At 49.6% G+C, this 23581-nt stretch overlaps 1 protein-coding gene across 4 annotated transcripts in view; it reads left to right on the top strand.

Moving 5' to 3' along the window:
- OSBP2 (oxysterol binding protein 2) overlaps window positions 1-23581 on the top strand; it is a 121912-nt gene that overhangs the window by 4067 nt on the left and 94264 nt on the right. For 2 of the 4 annotated variants that reach the window (XM_054844396.1, XM_054844395.1), the window contains exon 2: window positions 3671-3748. The exons of the other annotated variants lie outside the window; for them this stretch is intronic. In XM_054844396.1, coding sequence (XP_054700371.1) covers window positions 3671-3748 — 78 coding nt within the window. The remainder of the gene's footprint in view (window positions 1-3670; window positions 3749-23581) is intronic. 4 annotated transcript variants of the gene reach the window in all.

Below are 23581 nucleotides of genomic sequence, written 5' to 3'. Positions count from 1 at the left end.
GAAGAGACCTCTGGGAGCTCTGGTCCGATGCCTGCTCAGAGTCCGGCCACCCAGTGAGGTCGCTGAGGACTTGGAGCTGCTGAGGTTTGAATGTCTCCGAGGTATGAGACTGCACAGCCTCCCCGGCCCCTCTTCCTGTGCTGCACCACCCGCGGGGGAAAAATCTTCCCTTATATTTAGCTTGTACATAATAAAATGAAGAGAGAGAGAGAGAGATATACTCTCCCAGAATGATTTTTTTTTTTTTTTTTTTTTAATAACAGCTTGTCCCTCTGCAGACATAAAGTAGCTGAATGCCCTTGACTGTTTGTCCTCCTGGGGGTGTTGGAGCATGCAGGTTTCAAGGACAGCCCCATAGCTGCATGGTGACTTTGAGCTACTTGTTTTTAAACAGCGTTTTAATAATTCATCTTCCTAGTCATCTTGTTTTCACACGAAACTCACTTTATCCATATGGTGCTTTGCCGTTGATCATTGTTCATCGTTTGCCCGTTTTTGAGGAAGCTCCTCTTCTGTGCCGTGTAACTGGAGACACGGTGCGTGCGTGGCTCAGAGCAGCACTCGAGTGCCGCCGTGGTGCGAGACGAGCGATGATGCTCGTTTGCTCCTCTCCCAGTTTAGTGCTGCGCTGGGGATGTGGGGCTGACTTGACTCCAAACAGCGACAGTGCAGGAGAGCACAAGTCTGAGACCTTAGTCCTTACGGGTGTTTTCATCAGCGCCTGATTGTTAGCACTGTATCGGGATTTTTATACTGTCCCTTGGGTTGCAGTATTGTACCTGCTTCTGTTTCCTGGTTACAAACCGCCAACAAGAGCTATGGACTATCTCGATACTTTATTTCCACCCATAAATCCTGTGTACTGGCCCAAATGTGTCATTTGATGAAATTGTAGCAGGAGTAACTAGTTTGTCTTGTGCAGAACTAGGTTTTGAGGGGTGATGCATTCTGGCTTTGTGCGGTACGGCTGCAGCCCGTGTTGCTGTCTCGAGGCTGATTGCATGGCGAACTCTTGGGTAGCCTCGCTCACGCTGCAGTTGTAGCTCCTGGAACTGTTTGCAGGTATGGAGCTCAGCTGCTCGGATGCTTACGGGAGAGTAAGATGTCTGTTACTCATTTCTGGTCTCAATTGTTGGGCTTTTGTTGCCAGAGAACACGTAGGTGTAGTCAGGCCTTTGCTGTAGCCGTCCTCCATTGTCCTCTGCAAGGGCAGGGGAAGGTCGCTGCTCCGGTCCTGCGTTTCTCCCACACGCTGCTGGTTGCTGCTGCTCAGCTCTGCCTTTTGCAGGTTGTGTGAGCTGGCTGCTGCTTCGTGACGGCGCTGGCTTTGCTCGCCTCTCAGAAATGGTTGAGGTTCATCTGCTGTTGGTGCGTGCTGCTGGGCACGCTCGAGGAGTGATATGGCTGTCTTTTCTGGTCCGGGTGTGCGGAGGTGACCAGCATCACCTGCCTTTTGGCTGTAGCGCCTGTACCTCTTGGTTTCCAGGGTAATATGTATTCATTTCTGACTTCTTTTGCTCCAATTACAGGTTTAAATTTGTGCTGCGTGGTCTGTCATCCTCTGTACCCACAATGAGTCAGTGGTGAAGGAGTTGATCTTCCCTGTCAGAAGTCATGCGAGAAACCTGCTGTGTTTTTCTGTGCCGTATCCCTTTTAACCTACCTGATTTCCTCCCCAAGAGGAGCTTTCAATCAGTGCACCGTGCAGTATTTACACTCGCTGCTGAATGACTTGGACTTTCATTATCTGGAGGTTCATTTTTATGTTGCAGCAAGTCAGACGAGCTTCTTTTCTGTTTTTTGTGCTTACATATAAATTGCATTGTGGCTAGGTAACTTATTCGGGTAGTTTTAGGTAATTCAAGCGTGCAGTGATATCGGAGCCCTTTGCTTCTTGTAGGTCTCTTCAGATCTGATGCCGATGGCCAACAACTCAGGTCGTCACCCTGAAATGTGAGTTGGCCCAGCCTGCTATCTGGAGGATGAGCAGCTCGCCGTGCCGTAACACCCTCAACGGGATAGTGCTTCAAAACCCCAGCTAGCTGAGGGTGTTAAATTTCCCTTCAGGTCTTCATTATGCCGTTCAATTATTTTAATTGTTCCTGTGGCACTTTGACAGGGATCTTTGTACATTTTATATCAGCCTTTGTTTGGTTTCAATCAAAAAGCTTGTTTAATAATTAATTACTTAATATTTCTCTGTCTGACAACTGCAGGCTGGGCAGGCGGAGTTAAAGCTGGAGGATAATGAAGCTGGATGTGCTTGTTGCTGTTGGGTCAGTGAGTGCTGACTCACACCGGCATGTGTGCGACGAGCCTTCGGGCTGGGTACCAATCAACTCCAGAATTAACAATGCAAATGGAAAGCGTGGTACTGGGGGCCAGCGGCATGATTCGATTGGCAGTGGCAGCCCTGGGATAAAAGTAGAAAACCCTCCTCCTTGGTCCTGAGTCTCCTCCTTGGTCCTGTTCCAGGCGCTGACAGGATTCCCTTCACCTTTGCAAGCCAGTGGCAGTACTGGGTTGAAATGTGGCTTGTTGCTCTCAGTCATCCCGACCTCCCGCTGTCACCGGGTGATGTTGCTCATAACTGCGTGACATTGCTGAACTGCTGGGTTTGTTGCTGCTAGCAAGTGATGTCGTGCAGTTCACAGAGCTTAATGTGGGCAGCAATGAAATTTTTGCAGCATAAGCGGTATTGACTGGCTCGTGCGTGTGTTAGAAACGAGTTGTGTTTTCCCTGCATCCAGCAGCCCTTCCTTTCGCGCTAATTTGGGCCAAACTGTATTTCTATCAACCTCCCTGTTTTTTTTTTTTTTTTTAAAATCTTTTGTCTAACCCTTCAAGGATATTTCTGCTTTGAAATCACGACTGGATAGATGCACGTCCCTACAGTGACTCAAGGGGGAGGTCCTTCATTCCCTAAAAATAGTCTTAATTCTCCAAATCTTTCTAGATGAAGAGCACTGTCTGGGCACACGCAGCAGTTTAAGGCAGCTTCTGCAATGCATGTGAAGATAAATATGGTGAAGCGGGAGTCTGTGCCTTTCTCTTTTCCTTCTTTAACACAACGCAGTGATCCTTAATCTGTTGTTAATAGCTAGAGCAGGTTTCTGCTAAGCACTTTATAAGAAACAGAGCAGGAAAATGCTGTCCTTTGCGCCTACTGCTTGCACATTACTGCTATATGCCTAAGATTTTCTTACTTTCGGCTTGTTGATTGGTACGGATACTAAACACCGCAGCTGCGTGGTCTTTTAAAGAACAGCAAACTGCTTCTTTCCATGGTGTAGCTGTCAGATGGGGTCACAGGGCCTTGCAGAAGTAACCCTGGATGGGCAGCAAAGCTCCTTTGGGAAGACACTTGACGCCCTGCTGTCGGGACGTGTGTTCACGTTACTTGCTTCGTTTCTTCAGGGATGCTCCCTGCGGCGTTCGGTGACGAAGGGCTGTAAGCTCAGCCGTGTTTTCAGAAGTGCGGTGTTGGGCATTTCCCAGCTGACTTGGTGCTTTGTGCCTGTCACTCATCCGAACACGGAATTAAAGTGTTTGTCACAGCAGAAAATATCCATGGCAACTAATTCGGTAGTTCTGTGAATCTTCATGATTTTTGAAGTTTCTTTTTTCCTGTGAAATGCACAGGGGTGGTTCCACCAACTTTTTTTTTCAGGTCTTCTGCAAATGTCAGGAGTGATGGCTCTTCTTGGAAACGGGTGAAAAACACACCGGTCCCGGTCCCGAAGACGGGGTGAGTTTGGGTGTATTTGGCTCCAGAATGGACATGGGTGGCTGAGATGCGGTCATGTTAGTAGGACAGAGATATGCCCCGTATCTCCAGACGGACTGTGCGTGAGTGGGGATGACATGATTAAATAAGCACCTTTTTGTCTTAAAAATATGGACATGATGTGAGCGGGTGGCAGTGTCACCTGTGCCTGCAGCTTGGTAAGAGTTCATAAAGTTAAGTTTCAGCTTTTAGTTTGAAGTCCTTTTTGGAGGCATCTAGGTGCAAGTGGTGGGGCTGTGCACTTCAGAAACCTCATCCTTTTGGCTTAAAAGACCGAGACCTTCAAGCTTTGCTGTTTCCACATGTGTGCGTTACTGTGACTGATGCTGGATGCTGTTTATTCGCCATTTATTGTTACCGCTGGGGTGTTCCCCAGCAGAGCTTGTGAAGCAAAAACTACGACAGGTTTATAGTGCGTGGTCAGGTGAAACTAATACGTGGGTTTATTTTATCCAAGCAGTTTTTCCTTTCCTTGTCAGTCGAGTCTCTCCATGGTCTGTGCTGGTGAGAGATGGCTGCAGGCTCCCCAGCTTCGAATCGCTCCTGGGATGTAATTTTAATAAGCAGGAGGGAAGCGAGTACTCAAACCTGAAGTCATTTTGCAGCAGTACAGAAGGCAGCAATCGTCTTAATCCTGTATAATTCGTATTGAGCATGCACAGCATGCTGTCGGCTCATGCTGCTGAATTGTCTGGTGCTTTCGTTGCTTCCAACAACATGTAGGATCCCCTTTGGAAGCTGGGGTTGTGTTGATGCTCCCGGTAGCCATATCCCATCAAGGATTGATTAGGAGTACTGTGTGGCTTGATATTTGTTAGTGTGTACTGTTTGAACATGTAATTTGATTTTATTTTTTTGTAGACGTGATAAGATTACACCACATTAGTCCCAGTGTTTGCTTTACAACGTCTTTATTAATGGGTGAGTGTGCTCGCAGCCAGTGTGCGGCTGGTACCAAATGGAGCAGAGATGCTGCTACATCAGAGGGCAGATCTGGGTTTCCGAGGGACCGCGGCAGGCTGGAGAAGCGGGATGACGGGAACCTCGTGATGTTCAGCAGAATACAAGTCCTGCCCTGGGGTAGCTGGCTAGAAGGCGGCTTTACAGAAGAGCCCCTGGCGGGGGTCCGGGTGGCCAACAAGATGACCAGGAGTGATCAGAGGTCAGCTGTCTCTTTGGCTGCGTTGGCAGAAGTGCAGCCAGCGTGTCGAGGGCAGGGACCATCCCCTCTGCTCAGCACTGGGGAGGCCCCTCTGGGCTCTGGGTTCAGTTTGGGGCTCCCCAGGACAAAGCTGGAGGGATGCGGGTGTGCTCAGGAGGGGAGACCTTATTGCTGCCCACAGCTCTGTGATGGGAGGGTGTGGAGGGGATGGAGCCTGGCTCTGCTCACCATGGGATGAGGCCATGGGCTGGTACCAGAGCGTGGAAAATCCTATAGGGATGTAAGGAAATGTGTTTTAATTGGGAGTGGGAGCCAAATACTGGAACTGGGGTCTGGAGAGGTGGAGGAAACTTGACTGTATTGAAGCTGTGCTTGGACAAGGTCCTGAGCAACCTGACCCGGCTGCTCCTGCTCAGGGCAGGAGATCGGACGGGAGGCCTGAGGTGCCTGTCAGACTCGGTGGATGTACCATTCTGTCATTATTTGGTTTCTAATGCTTAAAAGTTGGTAAGTTTGCTTTCAGCTCTCCAGATACTGATGGAGGATGAAGAAAAACCGTGTCACATCTATGGCTCGCCCTGGCAGTGCCGGGGGAGCACCGGTGATTCCTGTGTCCGGGTGCTTCAGGCTGTTTCGTAGTCTCCCCCACTTCCATGGCACCCCACATCGCTCCTGCTGCAGGGGGTTCACAGCGTGAAATCCTCGTTTATTCTCTGATGTTCCCCGGTGTACAGATAACCGGTGGTTTACTGCATCCTCCTGGTCCTCCCGTTGCACCTACTCCACTCGCCCCACAGGCGAGGGTCATGCCAGGGCACAGGGCGGTGGGGAAGGACGGGGTGCAGGATGTGTCCCTTCTCTCTGGGGCTCATCTCTGCCTTGCATTCAGAAATGAGCAGGAGCCGCTTATAAATCTGAAAAGCTGCTTTGGTGAGAAATCAGGACGCTGGTGCCTTCAGCACAGCTTGAACAGTGCAATCTCACCGTGCACTCGGTGCTGGTTCTAAAGTTGATTTTTTTAATAGTACTGAGAGTTTGGCTTTGTAAAAGCTAATGTTGCTCATCCAGCCCTTCCAGCTCTCCATTCCTGCACTGCTTGTGGCTGTACTACTTTTTTTTAAAAAAAACCAATCAGTACAGTTTTATTCTGTAAAGTTAGAAGTTAGCCCCTAAATTGAGGTCTTCGCCCTGATGCTGAGGCAGCCTGAGGATTGGCAAGCCAATACAAATGCACATCTGAAATTTATGACGTGATTAAACTATGCTTTACTGGTGTATCACAGTTTCATTAGCTAAAGCTTATAGTAAATACCACTTTCTGCTGGGATGCTTTGGGGGTGAAGACTTGGCTGGGTTTCTGATCCCTTTAGGAATAGGATTTGCTTCTGAGAGACAGAAATTCTATTATTTTCTTACCTGTTTGCTTTTGTCTGTGTAGTCTGTGGGACATCCCAGCTGTGACGCTGCCCTTGCGCTGTTTTCCGAGGAGCCTGCACGTTTATGTAGGTAAACTCTGAGCGTGCACTGGGTTGAGGCATCTGCCTCTTCCTCTTTGGTCCCTTTTTTACCCCACAAGAAAAGCAGTAAGGACTCCTGCTCTGAACTGGAAAGCCTAGGGATGCAAGCTCCTTGGAAGTTTAGTTTTAAATTTGGCAGAGGTCTAGCAAGCCATCCTTTATTGTCCTGCAATAAGGCAATTTTTTCCTCCTTACAGCCTGTGGGCATCAAGCCCTGAATTGTCACTTCCAAGTGCCTTTAGACGATGCAGCCCTGCAGCTCGGCACAGATAAGGTCTGTCATTACAGGGTTGGATGGAATCCTGCTTCACATCTGCAGCCCTAAGCTGCCTGCACAGTGCCGTAATGAAATATCTGCCTGCCCGTGTCCGATATTCTCCGTTTTGGGGACGTTCCAGGTTAATATGTTACCTGTCATCCCCTGCTTTAGAGACAACATAAAGCACGTGCCATGGGAATGGGACCCATCTCATCAAGGTTTTTACATTGGATTTTTAAATGCATAATACCTGTAACGGGCTTAACGATTGCGAGAGTCAAATTCTGCCGTCGGCGCAGATGGGGCAGAGAGCTTTAGGGAAGAATCCTTGCGGATGCTGCAGGGAGGCGGTGGTGGTAGAGCTTTGCTGCGTAAGGCGACTGCAGTGCTGGGTCCTGGGTTTCGCTGGGTGGCTGAAACGGGAGTGGGAGCTTCGTAACCTTTAACGTAGTGTGGTTTTAATGTTTCTGAGGCATTTCCCTGATGAAGATTTACAACTCTGTATTTTTAGGAGGGAAGAATTTGTAAAGTAACTAGCTTGAATGCCAACAGTAAGCTGGCTCCTAATCGCAGTGGGCGTTACCCTGAAGCAGGGCATCGGCACAGGTATGGAGGGGGTTACATGCTTGTCTTGCATTCAACACACCATTCCTTAAATATTTGTGCTCTTTTATTTCCTTTACAAGGCAAATGAAAGTTACATCTAGCAAGCCCTTTGTCCCACGTGTCCCACTGTTACCATTAGGTGTATTTTTAGTCTACAAACTGGTTTATTTACGGAGCTCCTGGTTTAGCTGAGCCATTGATTTTTATATACAGCTAACCAAGCGCTAATAACGCATGAGGTGTGTGTTATAGCAAACCCACGTATTGCCAGCAGGAATAAACATATTTCCCACCCAGATAAGGTTTTGTTGCTCAGACTTTTGTGCCGGGATCGATACCTTGCGTCGCGGTTGGCAGCAGGACGTACGTGGCTTTGGGTCATTATGCTTAAAATCACCGTCTGGTTTCAGTGCACTCCTGTGATTGAAATGAGTGAAGGCTCGTTGAACTGCTTGGTGTGAAGCGTACCTTTGATTTCTTTAATTTAACCTCAGGAGTAGCGTTTCTGCTGTGCCAGATCTCTACACAAAGAATCTGCTCCCATGTGCAAGCATTGTAGTCTGAACAGCTTAGTTTAGTCTTATAACCAAGCACAAAGATGATGGGATCTAGCTCCCTTACTTGGGGAAAAAGAGTATTTTACTGCTTTTTCACAGGTGTGTACTCCTCAATATCTTGATACGGGACCATGGGAAGATTTCCTGTGGTGGTCTGCCTTCTATTCCCTGCTACAGCATTTCTTTTTACCTCTGGCAAAATAGGTTTAAACTTTCAGTTTTATTTTTTTTAACTGCTTTTCTTCCTGCCCCTTCTTACAAGAATAAAGAAAGAAAAATGGGCTGAGAAGGTAAGAAAAATGAATTTTCATGCATAAAAGCACTTTGGTGTATCCCGGGAGGAGAGGAGGAGGACGAGCACAGCTTTATTTTTCACCTGCATGAAGTTTTGCTCTGAAAACCGGCTCAGCTGGAGTCTTCCCCCTCCCGTGGGGAGTTTTGCCATGTCCTCCTGGCAGTGCTTTGGGCTCCTTTGGTGGAAACCTTCCAGCAGCCGAACCGGGGTGAGACCCCTGGGCTCAGTGTCCTTCCTAGCACCTGCCAGCCATGGGACACGTGTCACTGTCCTGCCAGCGCTGCCTTGGTTTCGCTTAAAAGGAGGAGCACGTCTGTGCGGAAGGAGGCTTTTAGACCAGGTTTGTCCTTTCTTGTGTAGAACCTGCCTTAACACTTTCATATAAACGTTTGGCCTTCGATAAGTTACACATCAGAACTGTGCAACAGAGTTCAGCTCTCTTCTGTTGGCTGGAGAAAACGTAAAGCTGTTTCAGAGAACTGGTTTCCTTCCGATGCTGAGCTGTACTTGTCAATATTTGTTTTCAAAGGTGTAACTATCCACATCTCCTGCCATACCGGGGGGGTCTGTATCACTACCCCGATAGCTGTTATCTTCTTGCTTTTCCTGCTTCCATTTTTGTTTTTCTGCACTGGGGAAGTAAGCGACTGTTGCCCCTGTGTACGCTGGCTCTTTGCTTGCTTCGTTCAGTTTAAATTGTCCTGGTTAGCAAACAATTTTTTTTTTAATTCTCTGCTTCTCTAACATTTTCAAAACTAGACTGCTTGAGACAGGAGGCAGGCGTTTAGAGAAGGTAAGCGTTTGATGCATCTCCTATGAAAATAAATGTGACTGAGACTGAAGTCTAAAAATAAACTGTTCCCAGCCCTGTCCCTTTGACGAGAACTGCTGGACACGAGCTCTCGGGAGCTCAGGGACGGAGGTTTTGCTGCCCTTGATGAAGCTCCAGCACCTGGACCTGCCATGGGGCTTTGGGACCCGCTGGCACAATCCTGCTTCCTGGGAGCTGAGCTGGGTGGCCAGGGTCCTGCTCGCCTGGCCGAGCAAAGCGCTTGTTTGTACAAAATGTGGTTTTGCTCATTAATTGCTTGTTTGCCTTCGTGGTACGCCTACGGCAGGCTTCTTTGGAAATCCCTGGGCTTCCCAAAGCTGAAATGAAAGGTAGTGAGGAGTCCAGAGGAGGCCATGGAGATGATGCGAGGCCTGGAGCGCCTCTGCTATGGAGACAGGCTGAGAGAGTTGGGGTTGTTCACCCTGGAGAAGAGAAGGCTGCGGGGAGACCTTAGAGCCCCTTCCAGTCCCTGCAGGGGCTCCAGGAAAGCTGGAGAGGGGCTGGTGCCAAGGGCAGGGAGTGACAGGCCAAGGGGGGATGGCCTGAAGCTGCAGGAGGGGAGATGGAGATGGGATGTGAGGCAGAAATCCTTCCCTGTGAGGGTGCTGAGGCCCTGGCGCAGGTTGCCCAGAGAAGCTGTGGCTGCCCCTGGCTCCCTGGCAGTGTTCAAGGCCAGGCTGGATGGGGCTTTGGGCAAGCTGGGCTAGTGGAGGGTGTCCCTGCCCATGGCAGGGGGTGGGACTGGGTGGGCTGGGAGGTCCCTGCCCACCCAAACCAGGCTGGGGTTCTGTGACTTTGAGTAAAGTGCTGACGCTGCTTCTGTGGACATGAACCTTGCACACAGGAGAGGGACAGGGTGGCAGCTGATCCTTCTCGAGGTGGTGTCCTCTGAAGTGCGGGTTGGGTGGCTGGTCCCTGGGCTTGACTGGAACTGGTGAGAGCAGAGGGCAGGTCTTGAACTGTGCTCAAATATTTCTGCAGTAAAAAAGCTCCAAGCATCTTATTGCACCATGGAAGTTTTCTTGCCACACAGTACACTAAAATAACACTGAAAGTTGGTTTGAGCGGTTGGGAAATTTGCTTAAAGCTGTAACTCGTCTAGGCGCGGGAGCAGTCCCTCGTGAAGGTCACTGACTTTGCCTTCCCTCTCGGCCGTACGTTTAACTCTTCCGTTCCTGGTGACCTACAGTGGATATCCATCGGATTTTTGCAGAAAACATACAGCCCCTGAACACAGATCCCATTGCAGGGTATTGGCGTGATTCGGATCCCCAAGATAAAATTTCCGAAAGCGCCTGTACGTGCTTCGTACGGTTATACATTCCTGTGTGCTGGAGGGACGGTGGTGTCCCCAGCGCCAGGAGCAGTCCCGCTGTCTGTTGGGTGCTTCCTTTGTGAAGGTAAATACAGTGACAGTCTCACCCGGTGCTTGCTTGTTATTTTGGGTTTTGTCACAAATTATATGATACAGTATATGTGATATAATGCAATATACATATGATACAATGTAAATTATTTGTATCATATATATATATGTAAATTGTATGTATACATAAATCCTAAATTTAATACCTTGCTCTAACCATTGTAAGTTTTTTTTCTGTGCTTCATCCTTGACTGACCGTGATGAGCAGCATTCACGTAAGGAGGGGATGGTAATGAGAACGTGACCGTTCAGGAGGAGATCTCGAGGCACCAGTGCTGGAGGGCTGGCGGTGGGTCTCGCAGGCAAAGTAGCCGAGATGTGCCAGCTCTCTCCAGAAGCGGTTGGCCAAGGTCACTTGGGCATCCGTCTGCAGGATTTGATCTGAGAGATCTGCCAGTCTGAATCATGGGCCAGTAAGCAGTTAACTCTTGATTTCTATTTTAAAAAAAAACAAAACAAAAAACTCTTGGCATTTCCAGTGGCTGAAAAGCCAGCTGCCAAGATTTTTTGTGTTTTGCGTAGTCCCATAAAGAATGGGAAAGATCTTCCATCATGTCACGCTGCCCCATACGCTTACGTTGCAGGCATGTTTCAAGTTCCAGCTTGCGTTTTCCCTTTTCTGTTTTGTCAGTTCTTATGGAAATAAAACCTCTGTTGGCTGGACTGCTAACCTCTGCACTCCTGAGGAGTGCATCCTCGAAGGATAATCCGATCATTTCAGAGATAATGGAGATCGTGGAGGTACCTTGTATACATAAGTGTCTCAGTTTTCAAGCTCATGCTCCCTGCTTCTTCACAGACTTGGGCAGCAATTTTGTGCCCGCTACCCAGTGACCTGAATCAGTTCTGAGAGGCAGGCAGCTGCGGAAAGCTACAGGTAATTGCTACTGAAAGTAGGATACGCTGATTGTAGAGTTGAGCACGTTTTTTGTCAGAGTGAAGTTTCTGGGTGGTTGCAGGGAGCATTGGAAGTTGCTGTTGTCCGCTGATGTTGAGTATTTGCCTTGCGCAGAAGCAGCCGCTCATTGCATTGGGTGAGAAGGTGCAACTGAAGGAACCGCTCTCTGGATCCGCCCTGGGCGCACACCTAGAAGCAAACCTTCACGCTGCATAAACCTGTAGCAAGGTGGTTGCTGAACTGAGGAGTCCGCAGTTGAGGGCTGAGAAGCATCAGTTAGCTTGGCTTTTAAATGCGAAGTCTTAGCTTTGTCGTCTCGTGCCCAGGCCTTGAAATAGAGGAAGAAATATGTCTACGCAACCACGCGGCCTTTGCATCTGGATATCTATCCATAAGAAATATTTAATACAGAAAGAAATTCTGTGCTATAATGTTAGCGTTGTTTGAAAGTTGGCAAAAAGTCAGAAGTGCGACGACTTTAAAGTCATATTCGAGGTCACAGGCTGTAATTCCTGCAGTGTCTCTGAAGAAAATGTCTTTGGTTCTCAAAACATTAATGTTGATGGTATCTTGCATAAAGAGAGCTGCTTGCAGTCGTGTAAAAGTTCTTGGAAGCAAGCTCTTCTATCCACACTCGAGCTCAGAGAGATGGGGTAAAGCTTGTGCTCAAAGCATATACCCCCAAAACTCTGTAGTTTGAAAAACCAGGACATTGTTACCAGTCAGAATATCCAAAGTATGAAGGAACATCAGTGCAATAGGAATAAAAATCAGGTCTTAATCTTGACTGTGCAGTGCCCTGTGCGCTCTCATGTTCTTGGACGTGGTGGTGAGAAAATATAAACACGAGCTGACTATGGCTGATCTTTATTCCGATCATTTAACGCAATTCCCGAGGGCTGAAGGACCAGTAAAAACTTAAAAAGCAGGGGCTGTAACGAGAGAAATTACTGCTTGAGGCTCTCATCTGCTGTGTTGCATTTCTTTCGGTGATCTTGTGCAGTAAGAGCATTTGTCAAATTAACCTCATGTGTGGTCATTTGTTGTTCGTTCTGGGTTAAAAATGAGCCGCTGAGCACGTAAGTGTTGTGCCGCCCAGCTCTTAGTTTATACTAACTTCTGTGGGGATGATGGGATTTGGACCAGACCTTCCATAAACTTCTAATTGATGCAGTAAACTTGGCAGCAGTGCTGCCTGCAAATCTCGGTGGGTTTCCCCCCCTGAATCATGAGAGTTTTTGCTTGGAAAGTAATGAAATCAGTAAACTGGGATGCTTCCTCTGGTGTTTTTAGAAGAGGTGAGTAGGGTTGCTAATGGAGTTCTCTGGAACACTGAGCATGTGCCCCCCTTCTTCTGGCATCCTCGCTGGGCTGTAAGCTCCAGGCTCTGGCTGGTGTTGTGATTTGGCGCTTTTCTTGTGCCAAATTGTGTTTGTAGCTACCAGAACATAGCCCTGACCTGAGGTTTTATCTTTGGGAACTGCGTCTAGGCAACTAGTTGGAGAAGAGCCTAAGCGGGAGGAAATAGAGGGCATTTAAAATACACGTGAGGGAGTGCCGAGGGTGCTACTGGTGTCCCTGGTGCAAAAATCAACAGTCTTTTCCCCAGAAGCTTTTGTCGTTGTGCCTAATGGTGTTACGGTCATCAGCGACGGTCGTTGCAGGAGATGCAGCTCCATGTGCTGAACCCAGCTTGCCTCACCTTCCCCCTGCCTGGCTGTACAGCAATGGCTTTGCCGAAGCTGCTGACCTCCTGGTTTGGATTTCTTGGCTGAGATGGACAACCGCGTGTCACGTCTGCCGTATCAGCTGCAGCTGACTGCTGTAAATGGGATGCACGGTACTGTGGTACGCTCTGACCGGGTGTACTTCTGGCCAAGTCCTAGGATATGTTCCCGCTTTGCTTTGCTTTCCCTGCGCCGAGTTCCTTTACAGCCTTTAATTCTGCTTCTGCTGAACGGGAGCACTAAGAGCCCTTTTTGGGGGGCTGCAGCGCTGGAGCAAAGCTGTGGTTGTACGGTGTCAGGCCAGCACGGAGACCTTCTCCTGCCCTGCAGAACAAGGTGACAGCTCACCCTGGGGAGCAGGTGAAGCTGCTCGCCCAAACCGGCGGCTCGGGGCTCTTCTGGGTGCTCTTGTTTGCGGGGCCGATATCCTTATCAGCCGTGGCCACCGCCAGCCTCTCCAGAAGTGGAGAGGAGATAGTGCGATGGGGTGGGAGGACTGGGGATGCTCACTGGTAACGGTGGTTATTTTTAAAAATTTTCTTATTTATTCTTTTTTTAATTAAAAACCCCAACACAAAGTCCCTTTGCCAGACCATATCTTGTGCTTGCCACTGTGTGATGGCTTAGTTTTTTTTGTTTCCTCCTGACCACTGCTGAGGTTTTCCGGCAGAAAAACCTGTGCTGTGCATGTGGGAGACTCGTAAATGTGTTATAAAAGTTAATGCTGAAGAGTACGCATCTGAATAGATTGCTTTCAGGGTATCCTTTTATTTGGGGTGGAAGTCTCGTTGGTGGGAGCCCAGTAGAAGCAGAAAATCTCCTTGGGGAAGGGAACTGGCGCACATCTGCGCATTTTGATGTGGTTCTGATGTTAGCAGTAAAAGCATTTATAAGTCCGTGTGTGTTTATGTATGCTTTACACGCTGTTTTCTCAGGAAACAAGAGCCCCTGTACACGGGCACCCTCGGATATGTTATATATTTGGAGGAGATTGCCTGTTGACAAGCCAAATGGGGCTAGCTGCGCTGTTCGGCCATCTGGCCAGCAGGTCTGCTGCACTCTTAAATGAGAAAAGAAGCAGGAGGGAAGCCTGGGTGGTTTCAGAGACATTTCAGCTTGGCAACGCTGTTGGTCGTCTTGACCTGCTCATCGATTAAATCCGTGTGCTTCGCCAGCAGTGAGTTTTCAGAGACTCGCAGTTAATGTTGAAGATGTTTCCAACCTGAAAGTGCTAACATACGCAAAATGCGCCTGTGAGATTTTTGCATTAAACCTTCCCGGCACGCAGGGTCAGGGATGAGTGCGGTGCCTTGTCCTACGCTGCAGTGGCGTGGGTGAGAACGTCATTCTGACAAATTACCTTCCCTGAGCTGCCTTGTAGGTTCATTTTCTCTTTGTGAAGCCCAGAGAGACGAGCTCTATTTGTCAGCGATGCGAAGCAGAAGCATCTTCCCAGTTTTTTTTCCTTGCAAAGGCTTGCCCTGCGTTGGGGTAGGTATTGCAGCCAAGCTGAAGTGGCAAAGCACCGCAGAAAGGAGTGTGAGATCCGGATTGCTTCCCTTCCTGCCTCTGTCTATTTACAGGAGAGGTTTACCGTTGGATCACCCCTAAATCCTTGCTTGGTGATGATGCGTGGTGCTGGCAGAGCCTCATCGGCGTTGGGTCCCACATGCAGGTAGCAGCTTGTCCCAGAAGCTGATTTGGGAAGCTGCTGGCCTGCGGAGAGGGGAATTGTCCCGTGATCTGCGGAGGCGGTGGGTGCCCAGCAAGGATTGCAGCCTGGATTGCAGGCTTTTCCCCTTAAATCTGCTCCGTACTAATCTGTGCCCATCCTGACTGCAGCCTGTTGCAGATTAATCAGCCTTTAAATAGAAGTAAATCGTATCTTTTTGTGGAAATCTCAGTACAACGCTTGCCGTATGCTCGTTTGGGTTTTGTTTGTGATTTGGTAGATTTGGTGAAGGGAAAAAGAGGAAGGAAAAAAAAAACCCAACCCCGAGCTGTTTGTCATGTGGAGCTTGCGGTTTGTGAGAGCCGAGCTGAACCAGCTTGTGATGTGCTGAACCGGAACATTGCTTACTGCGCAAGCTGGGAAAATGCTTCCCGAGCCACGCGCTTGCTTTCTCTTGGGCATTTGTGTTCTGGAATTGAGTCGTCGTAAAAATCCTTTTTTTTTTGAACTAAGGGAGAACAATAACCCCAAGAGGTTTGGCGTTGTGTCCACACTTACATCACCTGTACTTCAGGCATGTGAGCTTTTGGCCTCAAACCTAGTTTTAAAGTGATTTTCGGAATTTCTTGCACATAAAAAATGAATGCAGAGATTTCACTGGCTTTATACCCCCAGTTATTCTGAACAGAGGATGTGCAAAATCTCCATTTTTGGGGAAACGTGCCATGAAGCACTTGTGCAGATGGGTTTCTGTAACCCAGCTATGAGGCTGCTCTGTGTGAAGTATTTCAAATGTTCCTGTATTGAGGACGGGATGATGGTGACTGTGAAATCAAGCACCGAGTTTCCGCGTGGATGATCTGCTCAGGCTTGGAGGACCCCGCAGCAGCACGACGTGGGGCTGGAAGTGCTGCTGTGGGGCTGGAAGTGCTGCTGTGGGGCTGGAAGTGCTGCTGTGGGGCTGGAAGTGCTGCTGTGGGGCTGGAAGTGCTGCTGTGGGGCTGGAAGTGCTGCTGTGGGGCTGGAAGTGCTGCTGTGGGGCTGGAAGTTGGTGCCGAGGTGTGGAGGGAGCCGCCGGCTGGTGCGGGCGATGCCGGGGAGGCGGTGGTGGCACAACAGCCCTTTGTTGGCAGGGCGAGACGGGGAGCGCGGCTCCTGTCCCTGCGTGAGCGCCGGCTGTGCCTCTGGGGTCACCGAAGGATCAGAGAGCTCGACCTAATCCAGATAGTCTTGTTCGGCTGTGAATTCAGCGTGGAAATCCTGCGTCGTCCGGAGTTGGTGTGCGCTTCGGGGAGCAGCATCCCACAGGAAGAGCCAGCCTTGCTGCTGAGCCGCGCGGCGAACCGGCGCAAATGGCCTTTTTTTGCGCTGCGAGGGCTTGTGACTGCATCATCTTTTGGGCTGCCCCCCACTCCCGTTAATGAAACAAAACCCCCTGAGAGAAATTTCCATCCTCAATTAATTAAGAAAAGGATCAGCTCGATTACCCTTGTGGACTGCGGCAATTCTTCCGCATCGTCTTGAGAGAGAGGAAGAAAAAAAGTCTGCTGACAGTATTTCAATGCGTTGCTCTTATTGTGGGCCAGGCAGAGTGTAAATCCATTCGGTATCTCCTCTTTTCTGTCCCCATCTATTGCATCTAATCTAACGCATCTATTCCCCAGTTCTGCTTATTTTATTTCCCTGTCCCCGATTGCTGTTCATGCCTCTGCAGCAATCTCTGCAGTTTACTCTAAGGGGCATTTCCCGGTTTTGCAGTTGGTTTAAATATTTCTCTATGGCTGCAGAGCCCTTAACATAGTTAACAATATGATATTTTTCCAGTGTGATGGGAAAATTAAGTGAATAAACCGGTTTCAACTTAATCCGTGAAAGATACAGTAGGAAAAATAGGTCTTAATCTCCGAGTCAGGAGAGGTTGGTGGTGTAAGACGTGGCGAGGCTGCCATCTGTGAGGCTTTCCCGCGTCTTTCTCTGGCAGGGGGAACGGGAGTTTAAAAAAAAAAAAAAAAGGTGGTTTTTGTCTGAACTTCTGAATGTTTCCAGGTTGCCATATAGCGGAGAAAGCAAAGCCAGAGATGAGACTGGTCCTGGTGTGATCAGGGATGGAGTGGTAAGAGGGGTCAAACATCCGCAGTGGTTAATGGAAACGAAATAATCTTGTACCAACATGAGGGTGAGAGGTCTGCACGATTTCTGCGTTAAACACCTGCGCTGTTCCGAAATACTGGTAGAACTGGTAGCAATTGGCAGCTTCAGCCAGAGGGACGCTTGGCAGCCATTTCCAGTTGGGTTTCCTACCCGTTTCTGGTAACATACTGCTTCTCTGTCAGAAAAACGCTCGTGTTTAAATGAGTTTCAGTGTGCATTTGGGTTTTTTTTCCTGGTAGTTCCAACAATACCCGCCCTGTTTCACTCGTACATCCGCGGTCACGCGATGCGAGGTGGGAGCACAGCGATAGGAGCACAGTGCTTTGCAGGGGATGATGCTCTTCCACAACCCTGGGACTGGGAGGTGCCGAACCACCGCTCCCCGCTCGCACGTGCTGGGGACTCCCCTTCTCCCCGCCGGCGTGAATACGCTGTTGGGGAGCCCTGAGCAGATGCAGGAACAGGACTCCCGCTCTCTAATTAGGAAGTGTTGCTTTGCAGTCCATCTGCTACGCTATGTGTTTCTCTTGCCTCATTCTCTTCTCGATAGATCAGGATGGAAATGTTTATCCTGGTGCTCTTGCTGAGAAGACTGGGGAACGAATTTGAAGCCGGTGGTGTTTACTCGGTGATGCTGGGCTGGATTTGGTGGGGTGGCCGAGGCAGCCAGACGGAGGTGTCCAGGGATGGTTGACAAGTCATCTTGCCACAGCACCCCTCGGTTCTTGGGCTGTGGGTTGTGCTTTGGGTCCTTGAGCTGCTTTGACACCAGGGGCGTACTGGCATCTCCAGACCAACGCGTTTACCAGTCCCATCCCTTCCAGATCTCCTGGTGTGTTGGAGGGTGCCCCGAGATACTGGGTTTGCTGGATTGTGTTTTGGGTGTGATCTGCAGCATCGGTGCAGGAGCCTAGATTTGTAATGTTGTGGAGGTGTGACAGCCAAAAAGTGTTTCCGAGCTCCTGGCTCTTTGAGTACAGTCTGGTGGTGGAGCTCGCTGGGGAGGCTCCTCGAGGTGTTGTTTGCCAGCTCCAGACACGGACCTGGGATTTGTGTCCAGCTCCATGCCACATGCGTAGCAGCAGCGTTACCATAAGGACCCTCACATCCAGAGACTCAAAAAAACCCCAAACCACAAATAAATTTCACTCTCTTCCCTGACAGGCTGTGGCTTTTCCTTTTCAAACTCTTCATGTGTTTTTTATTTTCTCCTGGAACCCTTCGTGCTGGAGGACAAGCCAGCTGCATCCCTGATGGCGGTGAACCGCTCGGCTCCATCCCTGTGCCACGTCCATCGCCACAGCTGAGCTGCAGGAACTGGCTGTCGCGGTGATGCCGGCGGTGCTGGGGAGGCTGTTTCTGGCCCTACGCTCAAAACTCAAACGTGGAGGCTAAAACTTCCTTACAGAACTTCAACTGCCCATCGTGACCTGTTACAGCCAAGTAGTCACTGAGGGAAGGAGGAAAAAAAAAAACAAAACCCCAGGAAGATTGCACAGCAACAGCAGTAGATTTTCCTGTAAATGCTATTTAGATTAGAAAATATTTCCCACTGGTGAACAGTGACCAAGCAGCTGAGTGATAACCTGGCGAATGGTCTAGCGTGTCTGCTGATGCCTCTTGCCAGGGCTGTAGCTCCCAGCAGATTTCTGTAAGCCCTCGGTGCTGCTTTCCCAAGGGAAAAGCTGATGGGTGCTTGTGAACCGTGCTGGCATTGGCATCCTTGCTTGCACGGGGGGCGAATTCTCTTCAATCTGTGGTCGGAGACGTGGAGGTTTGGGTGCAGCCTCTAATGCAACGCCCAAATTTTACTTGTAACCGCAGTGAGCGGAACTGCGGGATGAAGGATATGCTGGAATGGGGAAGACAAGAAGGTGGGAAGCTTTAAATGCTGTTCACCGTGTGCTTCTCCGAGGCTGTCCCGGGGAGGTGGCTGCGGCCATCAGCACGGGGCCGAGTTTGAGCCCTGCAGTGACCTGTGTTTACACCAGAAAGCAGAACAGCCGTGAGAGAGATGAAACAGGAATTCAGCGTTTGAGATGTAGCATCAGGAGTGCTGGTTACCGAGGCTTATAGCAAGCAAATGGTTTTGAGATGATAGGAGAAAGATCTCCAGGAAGAGAGCGCGATCATATTTCAGAAGGTCGTTTTCCTGGGCAGAACTTCAGTTGTGTTTGGATCTTTCTGTGAAGGTGCCCAGCGATACGGAGCGGTGCTGGAAACCCGGGAGCAGGCAGCATTGGTCCCTCCAGCTTAGGAGAGGAGCCTCAGGTCAGTGTTTACATAGAGTCCTGCTGAATTTTTTTGTGGATAAGCTGGTTTGGAGAGCTGTGCGCTCACTCGCCTGCGTGTTTTTAGCACCCTCGTGAAGCTGGATGCTCCTAGCCAGGACATAACGTCACAAGGTCCCTACGCGTGTCGTACCCGCTCTGCTGGGCTGAACCGAAGCAGCTCTTGAGGGTTGCAGATGTGTGCTCTGCTCTCAGAGTCGGGCTGCTGTGCTCTCCCCCACCTCCGTGTCGGTGCTGAAGCTATAAAGCACGCTGAAACGCCGCTGGCCGCCTGGGAAGTGGGTGCTGCACGGAGCAGTCCCGGTTCCCTGCTGGGGTTTTTTTGCCTGATCCCATCTGAGCTGTGAGAGAAGGAGAAGTCGAGTTTTAGGAGAGACAAGGCCACCCAGAAATGGCCTTGAGCCTTGCCGATGGAAGGGAAATCTTAGCAGGGAAATCCCACGAGCATCCGTTGTGCGTGCTTGCTTGCAGTGACCCAGTAACCTGGCTGTTAATTGCTGCGTCCCGTTAACTTCCAGCAGAGCCATGCAGTTACGGTTAACAAAATTGGTATGAGCAACGCCTTACCAGCATCTGAAACGAAATCTTTGGCTGTTGTGATATCACTGAAACCAAAACTGTGGAGCTAGTAGATGAAAAACATTTTATTATCTACCTTTTCACCTTTTTCTCTTTGCTCTGTTGATAAATCTGTCTTCTGAGCTCTTACAAAGGAATTTTATTTTTATATGTAGTAAGATTTCTTACGGTCATTGGAAAGCACGAGCATCTTTCTCTTGCGTAGCGTACTGAGCAGCCTCGTGTAGCTCAAGTATTCCTTCAGAACTGGAAGGCAGGTCTTTAAATCGTAATTTGCTGTTCTTTCATTGCACTACGGCATGTGGCTGATCTGCCAGGCTGCAGAATATGAGCAGCTAAAATTTAGACTCCAGGAGTTAAATACTGAAGGCCTCTTTAAGTAACTGATACCGCTAAGCTGTCTTGTCAAGCTCTGTGTGTTTAGATTTGAGGCATTAAAGGAGCCAAAGCAGCTTTTCCAGTCAAAAAAAAAAAAAAAAAAAAAAAAAAGAGAAATGCTGCAAATAATATTTTAACACCAAGAAGATCTTTGAAGGTTTTTGCAAAATCTGGTATTCTGCAAATTGCTGTGATATAAGAGCTCTGCTGTGCTTGTGGGTAGGGTGCCTGAGTAGTGATGCCAGTCGGAAATTTCTATTACGGTGTCCTACATGCTGTAGAAATAGCAGAAGCGAATAGTGCTGCATTCAGAGCAGCATCTTCCGATAGCTCTGACAAAATCCGTTCAGGAATTGGGACCCGTGCATCCAGAGCAGGTTTGCCAGCTGGAATAGGGATAGCTGGCTTCATAATAAAGTGCATTTGTGCTTTTAGGGTAAGAAATCTTCTCTCTGATGTCCTCGGTGTGTCTAGGAGCAGCACCGTTCTTGCTGCAAGGCTGACTCTCCCTGCTTTTTAACACCTGCAGATATTCTCTATAAATTTTTTTTTCTAGTGTTGCGTAGCCCCTCTCGCTGTTTGTTGGCGAGGGCTATATGCAAGGCAGTCCTCTTCCGTCTCTCCCGTGCACAGCTGTAATTTTGTATCTCTGAAGGCAAATCCCATTGATTAGCTTTGTGAGGGAGCAGCAAAAAAATCCCAGATATTCAGCAGCAACCACCTCTGCGTGCTCTATGTCCACATTTAACCTCCCTTCAGTTCTTTTGCAGCCTGCCCACGTGCTCTCCCATATGTGCAGCGCTCAGATTATTGCAGAAAGTCGAGAATCAGGAAATCTGCCTGGATCACGTTATGCAATAGTTGAGCTGATAGCGGTGAATAAGCAGATCCATCGGACCACGAGTGCTTCTGAAGGGCACCTCTTTGTGGTTTTTTTTTTTTTTTTTTCCTTGCATGCGGACAGAGGAGATTGCTTGCTTGTTGGCTCAGGGCTGGGTCAGGTGCCTGCCTCGTGTGTGGGTGCTGATTGATAGGAATTGATTTCCCATGCAGATTGGCACGGGAAGGTAGCTTAAAGAACAAAAACCTGTAGCAAAACAGTTTTCTTGGGTGGGAGAGCAAGGCTGTTTAATATGACTTAAATTGATTTAGTGAAGTCACCTTGGAGACCTTTGTTTTGTGTAGAAGAGAAGATGATTTTAGCAGTTCTCTCAAGGTGGGAGGTAATCCCTCCTGGGAACACGTCCGTACTGCTGCATCACGAGGAGGATGACTTTGGAAATGAAAATCAGTGCTTGATTTCATTTGGAGCCACTTCTTTCCCCCTGCAAGCAAGCATAACCACGGTGTACGCTGGGGTTGAACTTAACCCGTGGTGCCGTGAGACACAAACCACAAGTCCTTGGGAGGTACCACGAGGCTTTCGGTTCTGCATGGCTTCTGTGCCTGCACGCTGGGCTGGCGGGTGACCTCGGGTTAAATCTGTTCTGCAAAACAGTGTTGGGGCTGAGCGGGCGAGGAGCCCTCGGGATGTCACTCTGCTCTGGTGAGACGTCCCTGCAGTACTGCATCCAGCTCGGGGGTCCCCAGCACAAGAAGGACATGGAGCTGTTGGAGCGAGGCCAGAGGAGGCCACGAAGAAGATTCGAGGGTTGGAGCACCTCTGCTCTGGAGACAGGCTGAGAGAGTTGGGGTTGTTCAGCCTGGAGAAGAGAAGGCTGCGGGGAGACCTTAGAGCCCCTTCCAGTCCCTGCAGGGGCTCCAGGAAAGCTGGAGAGGGGCTGGTGCCAAGGGCAGGGAGTGCCAGGCCAAGGGGAATGGCCTGAAGCTGAAGGAGGGGAGATGGAGATGAGATGTGAGGCAGAAATCCTTCCCTGTGAGGGTGCTGAGGCCCTGGCACAGGTTGCCCAGAGAAGCTGTGGCTGCCCCTGGCTCCCTGGCAGTGTTGAAGGCCAGGTTGGATGGGGCTTTGGGCAAGCTGGGCTAGTGGAGGGTGTCCCTGCCCATGGCAGGGGTGGCACTGGATGGGCTGGGAGGTCCCAAACCATCCTATGATCCTATGCTGTAGGAAGGGCTGCAGGGTTGGGGATTTGGGTTCATGTTCAGCCAGAATGGCTTCCTTCTGCGTAACACACAAGCCCAGCAGTAAGGTTGGCAGTGAGTGTTTCTCTGGGTTGCTGCCTGTTCTCCCCGGTAGGGGCCATATCTCCATCCCATAATGAACACATCTTTCCGAAAACACCTCTCGGCTATGCCTGTAAAATTTCCTTTAAGAGACCTAGAGACTCCTGCCTGATGATGCCAAGGTCTTGCTCTCCCGCTCCATCAGCACGTGGAGCACGGCTAGAAGGTTTCAGAAGCCCATCACCAGCCCGCGGTGGCTTTTGCAGATGCTGTGTACGGACCACGTTGATAATCAGAGATTCGCCGTGCCCGTGTGACGTGATGGGCTGAGGAAGCAACGTGCAAAGTGCCGTGAACCTTTTGGGAATGAGGGGAGGTGCTCCCGGCTCTTGTGAGAATGGTCTTGTACTTGCCGAGCTGGCGTTGTGCGTGTCTTTGTGAAAGCTTCCAGTGCTCAGTGACCGATGGCTTGTTCACCTCCTGACATTAAAAAGGTGATTTGATTTTAAAATTGTGGAGAAGCTGTGGCCAGTGATGGCTTTGGGATGTCGGTGCATTTATGGAGGTGCCGTTAGTGACCTGAGAGTCGGAGGGAGCTGTGCAGCAGGGTGTCGGGGGGCTGCTGTTGGGATGGGGGGAGGCTGGTAGTGGTGGGGAAAAAGGAGTAACTGGGAACACCCTGATAAAATGTGAAGGTGAACGAAGATGGGGAGGATTCTGTGTGCAGAGGGGGATCAGGGTCGGAGGGAGAGGCTGTGCCGCTCTGGCTGGGCTGGCGGAAGCCTTGAGGGCTGGCTGGCTCAGTGCTCGTAGGGCCATTTCAGGCAGCTGCAGGGCAGCGGTGGGTGTTCTGGAACCACTCAGGCATTTGTCGTTGCACCTTTAAAAATGTAGTCTTTGTGACTTTAAAAAAAAAAAAAATTAAAAATTGACTTTAGTTGCTTCTGAAAACACTATGTTCAGTCGAAGTGGCTGTTGGTTTCTGCGTGGCTCTTCCACAGCTTGCGTGCTCCGAAAAGGCAAAGCAGCTCTCGGCCGTGGCAAGCAGGCAGCGTGGGACCAGCTGCCCTCCCGGGAAAGAGGAAAACTAACAAATATAAAAATTAGGTGATTATTTCAACTTTGATAAATCTGATAGCTCATGGAGAGCTAAGAACATCTGAAGATGTGGAAGTACTTCTGTGATAGGGAGAGCAGCAGCTGTGGGGGATGCTGGAGGGGTTGTCGCTTTGAACCATCCTGCTGTGCCTTGTCCCAGCGGCGTGAAGTCGGGGATGCGGCTGTCGGCAGTGGGGCGGCCGTGGGTTAGGGCTGCTGCAG

This window comes from Grus americana, chromosome 16 (genome assembly GCF_028858705.1).
Source record: "Grus americana isolate bGruAme1 chromosome 16, bGruAme1.mat, whole genome shotgun sequence".
Taxonomy (NCBI): domain Eukaryota; kingdom Metazoa; phylum Chordata; class Aves; order Gruiformes; family Gruidae; genus Grus; species Grus americana.
The sequence above is the reverse complement of the archived record's forward strand: the minus strand, read 5'-3'. Positions and strand labels throughout refer to the sequence as shown.